The following is a 6,770-nucleotide window of genomic DNA, read 5'->3' as shown; positions in this document are numbered from 1 at the left end:
AGGAGAATGGATTTCCCCATCAGCAACCAGCAACAAATACAGAAGTAACGTTTTTACACAACCAAGCCTGTTTTGTCTATTTGTTCTCTCTTAGTCACTAGAAGTGATTTGTCTGTTGGAACCCCTAACACACACTGCTGAGTATGTGCTAGCTCTCACTGCATTACAGCTCTGAACACAGATATCCAATTATTTTTTTTTTTTTTAAAAAAAGAAGCCTTCTCTGAAAATGACCATACAGCTACGACAACACCCCAGTTCACATACGCCAGTAAAAATTTTTCAATACACCTTTGATTTCATAGTTACTTGAAACTGAGACACTGTGAAATACCCTGAAAAGCTCTGCATCCCAAATGAGTAGTTAGAAAACAGATGCTCTTGCAGGAGGCACTTTTAGTAGTATTTGACTACTAACCCCAAAGCTTTGTGATTACACACGTTACAGTACTAAGTAAAATCTTTATTTTTCAGACTATTCCATGACTACTTCTGAATTACTTTACAAAGGCACCAGGTATCTTCTTAATACTGCATTAACTGTTTGGAAGAACATCTGTAAACATTAACAGTTTCTCCAAATTCTCAGACCTTATCAAAGTTGTGGTTTGTCAACATAGTTCAATGAGTACCTCCAAAAGACTACATAAAGAGATAAGTGTTTTCTTAAAAATGTTACACTTGAAACTGAAAGTTTGCAGGAATTTACAAAATAAAAGGCTAAATTGTTGTGCCTGGTTTTGCCTTCATGAGCCAAAACAAGCTACAACAACCCATCAATTAAAAAAAAAGTTAAACCCAGAAGTACTTTACAGACTGAAAAGGACAGAGCAGGCTGACTAGCAAAAAGAATCTGCAGCCATTCCGTATCTTCTAAACTCACTGCCAGAATGTAGGGAAGGAAATGCATGGCTCCAACACATATCAACTGAAAAGACTGCATATACCACAGTTGGAATACAGGCAGATAGATCATCAGCCTGGTTAGGAAGGACAGCAAGATCAAAAGAGCTCCAATTTTTAAATAGCAAAAGACCATTTACACAACAACCCTGAGCAAAAGAAAAGAGGTAAATTCCTTCCTGCACTGAAGGTGCACATCAGTGGCAAAGGGAGAGGACATTTCATTTGTACAGTTACATAAGAGTGGGTGAAAGAGGACACGTACAAACAGGAGGATAAGTTTGGCATAACCAACAAACAGGGTAAAAGCTAGCACACATAGATTGCTCCAGCAATGCCGAGCAACTGCAAATCCCTCTAAATGCACTCTGTTCCACCTAAAATTAAGCTTCTTTTATAGAGCTTCTTTTATAAACTAGGGAATTTGCAGTTCAAGTTTTTCCAGTTAGCTGCACGTACAAGTATTAAAGTTACAAGAAATAATCATAGGACTGCACTATGTTTTAGCATAGTCTACTACCTGTATAGGAAATTTTAATCTGAAAAAGGTAAGTACACTCCTCATCTAAGAGAAAATAGAATCTATATATTATTAAGACAGACACTGCAACGTTTGAACTACAAACTTGCACTAAAACCTCTAAAGAGTCAAGAGCTTAAGTTTAACAGAAGCCAAAGCATAAGGATATAGAAATGCATAATCAGGATTCCCATACATCAATGCCACCACATACCTGCAGCACAGAAATGACAAAAGAACCTGATCTCTTAAGATGTTAGTCCAAATTAATCCAGGATTACAAACATTAAATTATAACCTGAAAACAAGCATTTGTTAATTTCACCATTCACATCCTAAAAATATTACACCCAGTCATTTAAAAATTATGATTTCAACTTTTTGGAAGATTGCTGTCAATCTCCAAGCATAAGATCAAAACTGAGTCCAAAAGGAATAAAAATATGCACTTCCCCCCCATGCTTAACATCACAAGAATGCACAATTTTTGTTAGTGACACTCATACAAGCACAAAACACCTGGCATCAGTTGCCTTAAGAAACACATCAAATACTAAGCATGAAAACAAAATTTGAACCTGTAGCACCAGCAGGTTCTTCAGTTCCGACAGTAACACCGGAAGACTCAGTGTCTTCAACTTTTTCCTCCTGTAAACTGGCATCCGTACTGAGTGATGTGCTATGTGATGTGTTTCCAGGAGATCCTTGTTCACTGAAACTTTGGTCAGATTCAACAGGAACTTCTAACTGGACTACAATAGAGGAAAAAATTTTCATTGAGTAAAATGTACACAAAAACACATTCTAGAACACCAATACGTGTGCTCGTCACATTACAGTGGAGACAAATACTCATCCATGTTCAGACTGCTTGCTGTTGTATTAACACAAAATTAAGTTTTTACAACACAGCTACTTGTAGCAACCCTCTAAATTTAGAGCTGCTTAGAAACACACAGGCTGCTAACTCTTTATAGCCTAAAATGGGATAGGTCTCCTCAAACCATTATCAGAGCTCCCCGTGAAAGGGAAATGCAGTGAAGCACAACGCAGAAAAAGGGAGTGTTACCTCCACCCAGACTAAGAATAAAATCATCCTGTTTGGTGTTTTTAGTGTTCAACAAGATTAAACTGTAAGTTCAGCATTATGGGTTACGTCTTCAATCTAAGCGTTAAAACTTAAAACCAACCACAACATTTCCTTTAACTTATTTTACAACCTATGGAGCTCTCCTTTGGCAAGGCCAGTTACCGCAGCCAGTTATCCCTCTACTGGATAAGGTCCCCCCCCATGCAAGGGAAATGCTAGGGTTACTGATGGAGGCAGAATCAAAAGCAAAAGGCAATTGTGGCAGCAAAGAGAGATATAAACTTCCCTTGAGTCTTCTCTGCACAGCTGATGGAATCAGGTTTTAATTGCAGATATAGAGCCTGCAGGTTATGGAAGTGAAAATATAGTGCTTGCAACAACTATATGACTGCCAGGCGACCACACACCAGAGTACACCAGGAATCTGCTCACCCTTCTCTGATTCCTTTTGGTTAAATACTGCATCTTTTGAAGGCTGGATTTCTGCTGAAGTTGTGACATGATCTGTATTTAAAATCTCATGGCTAATACTAGACGAGAGTCTTGAAGATCGTCTCCTGACCTGGTCTCTTTCAGGGTTATCTGAAGAGTTCTTCAATTTTTCCTGAGCTGGAATAGACAAATTGGTACCGTGCAGTTACAGGATTACTAAATAGCTCACAAGCAAACTTTAAAGACTTCCCCTCCTTGCGACAGTGGGGATTTTTAAGGACTGAGGTTAATAGCAAAAGCTAAACAACCCTGGTGATTAGACCTCTCTGTAAAAGCTGCAATCATATTAACAGTTATAAACAAGCATAAAAATAGAGCAAAAGCCTACCTTATAGGTGTCTCAACTACCTTCAGTAACAGATTTGAAGTAAGAATACAGATCAGTATCTTACTGGTGAAACTTTGCTTTAAGCAGCAGCTGTCCCACAGATGTAAGTAATACCAGAAGTATGAGACAATTTGGATACACAAACAACTTGGACCCTAAGCTGTATAATGTATGTGCACTGAAGTTTTAGGACTTAGTGGTCCTAAGGAAGGGAAAGACAGCCTTCTTCAGATCTTCACCTCCTTCGTTCATGATACTACTATAGAGAATATGATTTTCCTTTCTCATCAACACATTTAATTTCAATATCACTACACAGTATACCAAGAGAAAGCAGAAGCTATTATACTGCAGTGACATAAATGTTTATCCAGTATTAAAGTTTCTTTGCTAAGCAATGCAGTAGATTCTCCACTGAGTAACTAAGCAGTTTCTATAACTAGAAAGAGGCTTTTATAACTTTCTGTGTGTTGGAAGCAATATAATCACTGCCTCCCCTGCATCTATGAACTTCTGCATCAAGACTCACATATTGATGCTTCCTTCATCCAGACCCAGATTCCAAGATTTAGGTTGGAACTTCACCGTGATGATGCTACACATGAATGGCCAATTTAAGAAAAACAGGTGCTGCATTTCAGTCATTTCATGTATCACAGTTCAAGGTTAATACTACAGACTGTTCCCCCCCCCTCCACTTAAGCTTCAAGAACTTTTACATACGTGTACTGAGAGTTGAATACAAAAAAATACTCACACAAGTTTTTTTCAATTCTGGGACGCTTCGACGGAACTTCACCTCCTTTAGGTATTTTCCGACGTCTTAACTCCAAAGTTATGGGCTGCAGCGTCTGAGAACTTGGCTCTACTATTTAGATAGAGAACAAAAATTGACTGGATATGAAGCTGCAAAACTCTTTAAAACATGACTTCCAAAGCCTCACATCTTAAAATACTGGACTTGCTTAAATACAGTTTCACCTGGCTTTCCAAAGTCTACATACCATATAGTAGTATAGTATACTTTTACATACTATTTACAGGACAACCAGACAATCAGGTCCAGTGAACACGGGTTCACAAAGGGCAGGTCCTGATTAATGAACCTGATCTCCTTCTATGACAAGGTGACCCACTTGGTGGATGAGGGAAAGGTTGTGGATATCATTTACCTAGACTTCAGTAAAGCCTTTGATACTGTTCCCCACAGCATTCTCATGAGAAAACTCACTACCCAAGGACTGGACAGGCGTACACTCTGCTGGATCAAACACTGGCTGTATGGTTGGGCCCAAAGAATGGTGGTGAATGGCGTTCAATCCAGTTGGCAGCCGGTCCCAAGTGCTGATCCCCAGGGCTCGGTGTTGGGGCCACTCCTATTTAATATCTTTATTAATGATCTCAACGAGGGGATTGAGAGTACCCTCAGTAAGTTCGCAAATGACACCAAGTTAGGTGTTCATCTGTTTTGAGTGTAGGAGGGCTCCTCAGAGGGACCTGGATAGACTGGATCGATGGGCTGAGGTCAATGGTGTGAGGTTCAACAAGGCCAAGTGCCAAGTCCTGAACTCAGGTCACAACCACCCCAGGCTTGGGACAGAGTGGATGGAAAGCTGCCTGGTGGAGAAGGCCCTGGGGGTGTTGGGTGTTGGCGTCACCCGACAGCCGGTTGAATATGAGCCAGAAGCATGCCCAGGTGGCCAAGAAGGCCAACAGCATCCGGGCCTGCATCAGGTATAGTGTAGCCAGCGGGACTGGAGAAGTTACTGTCCCACTGTACTCTGCACTGGTGAGGCCCCACCTTGAGTACTGTGTTCAGTTTTGGGCACTGCAGCATAAGAAGGTGAAGGAGCGTATCCAGAGAAGGGCAAAGCAGCTGGTGAGGGGCCTGGAGCAAAAGTCTTCTGAGAAGCAGCTGAGGGACTTGGGGTTGTTTACTTTGAAGAAAAGGAGGCTGAGGGAAGACCTTACTGCTCGCTACAGCTATCTGAAAGGAGGGTATAGAGAGGTGGGCATTGGTCTCTTCTCACAAGTTAGAACTGATAGAACAAGTAGAAATGGCATCAAGTTGTGCCAGGGGAGGTTTAGGTTAGACACTAGGAAAAACTTCTACACTGGAAAAGGTTATCAAAGACTGGAACAGGCTGCCCAGGGAAGTGGTTGAATCGCCATCCTTGGATGTATTTAAAAGCTGGCAAGGTATGGTGCTCAGGGCCATGCTTTAGGAGTGGGCCTGGTAGAGTTAGACAACAGTTGGACTTGATGATCTTGAGGGTCTTTTCCAGCCAAAATGATTCTATGATATTAGCATTTAATCCTACTGCAGACATGTTTTATAATATATGAAGACTACTTGCCTAAATCTAACCTCTGACCAAACTACTGAAGCTCCAAATCTGACTAACAAGTATGCTCTCAGCATACTAACCAAGCCTAAACAAAGATGAGTTTAAAACTTTTTAAAAGTTTCGAGAGACTTAGGCTGTGAAAGAGCAAGACCTTTTTCAGTCATTTAGGTAAGTTTAGAAGGGTTCTGATATATGGCCTAAACATTTAAGCTAAATTACATACCTGTTGGAGGTGTTATCGGCGGTCTTCCACGTTTTCGTTTAGTTTCTTTTGCGTTTTCCTGTGGACTCTTCACATTGTCATTCTCAGGCTTCTTCTCAATTTGTTTATCTACTGAATATTCCATATCATTCTCTGATATATTCTCTTTATCTTCTTTTCCATTCTTAGATATATTCTTTTCTAAGACCTTGCCTTTTTCTGAGATGACTATCAATTTTCCTTCTTTATCAGGTTGCTTAACTCTTTTCTCAGTCTTTAGTCTCTTTTCATCCTTGTCTTTCTTTGCATTACCTGTTGCTTTCCTCTGTTCTTTAAATTTCTCCCGCTTTTCAGGAGATGACGGAATTTCATTACCTCTTTCCTTAGGCTTAGCATTACCCACAATATTCTAGAATAAAGAGAATGACATATGAAAATTAACTTACTGCAATCTGACAGTCCTCCCCTGCCTTTGTGTTTAGCGGACTTGCATCCTTGTCCAATTTTTTTTTTTTTTTTTTTTTCAAAGTATAAAAGTATATGCTCTACTGCAACCCACAGATTAAAACTCACAGGCACTCAAACTGGCCAAGGACCCATACAGCTTCAAAAGCACAGGGGAACAGATTCACTCTTTTCACAACTCCATGGCATAAGAGATGTGCTGTTTCTTCGTTCTCATGTGCAGGTTAGGTCCATACTAACTTGCACCTTGCACAGTACTACTTAAAGCCTACTTGGGACACTGAAGAAAGACTGGGAGTCAAGAGCACAGAAAAGGACAAACAGCTCAATCACTTGGAGGCAAAAACAAAAGTCTCATTCAAAAAAAGACCAGTATTCAGCTTGTAACTATCACTGCTACTGAAACACGCTAAGAAAAGAGT

At 40.2% G+C, this 6,770-nt stretch overlaps 1 protein-coding gene across 1 annotated transcript in view; it reads right to left on the bottom strand.

Annotated features, from left to right (window-relative positions):
* The window catches only part of PHF20 (PHD finger protein 20), a 57,315-nt gene that overhangs the window by 42,142 nt on the left and 8,403 nt on the right, over positions 1–6,770 (bottom strand). The window contains exons 5-8 of the mRNA XM_009886320.1: positions 5,905–6,292; positions 4,091–4,201; positions 2,946–3,122; positions 2,002–2,175 (exon numbers count right to left, since the gene is read on the bottom strand). Coding sequence (XP_009884622.1) covers positions 2,002–2,175; positions 2,946–3,122; positions 4,091–4,201; positions 5,905–6,292 — 850 coding nt within the window. The remainder of the gene's footprint in view (positions 1–2,001; positions 2,176–2,945; positions 3,123–4,090; positions 4,202–5,904; positions 6,293–6,770) is intronic.

This window comes from Charadrius vociferus, unplaced genomic scaffold, assembly GCF_000708025.1.
Source record: "Charadrius vociferus isolate BGI_N301 unplaced genomic scaffold, ASM70802v2 scaffold225, whole genome shotgun sequence".
Classification (NCBI taxonomy): Eukaryota; Metazoa; Chordata; class Aves; order Charadriiformes; family Charadriidae; genus Charadrius; species Charadrius vociferus.
This window is presented reverse-complemented; position numbering and strand designations above follow the sequence as displayed.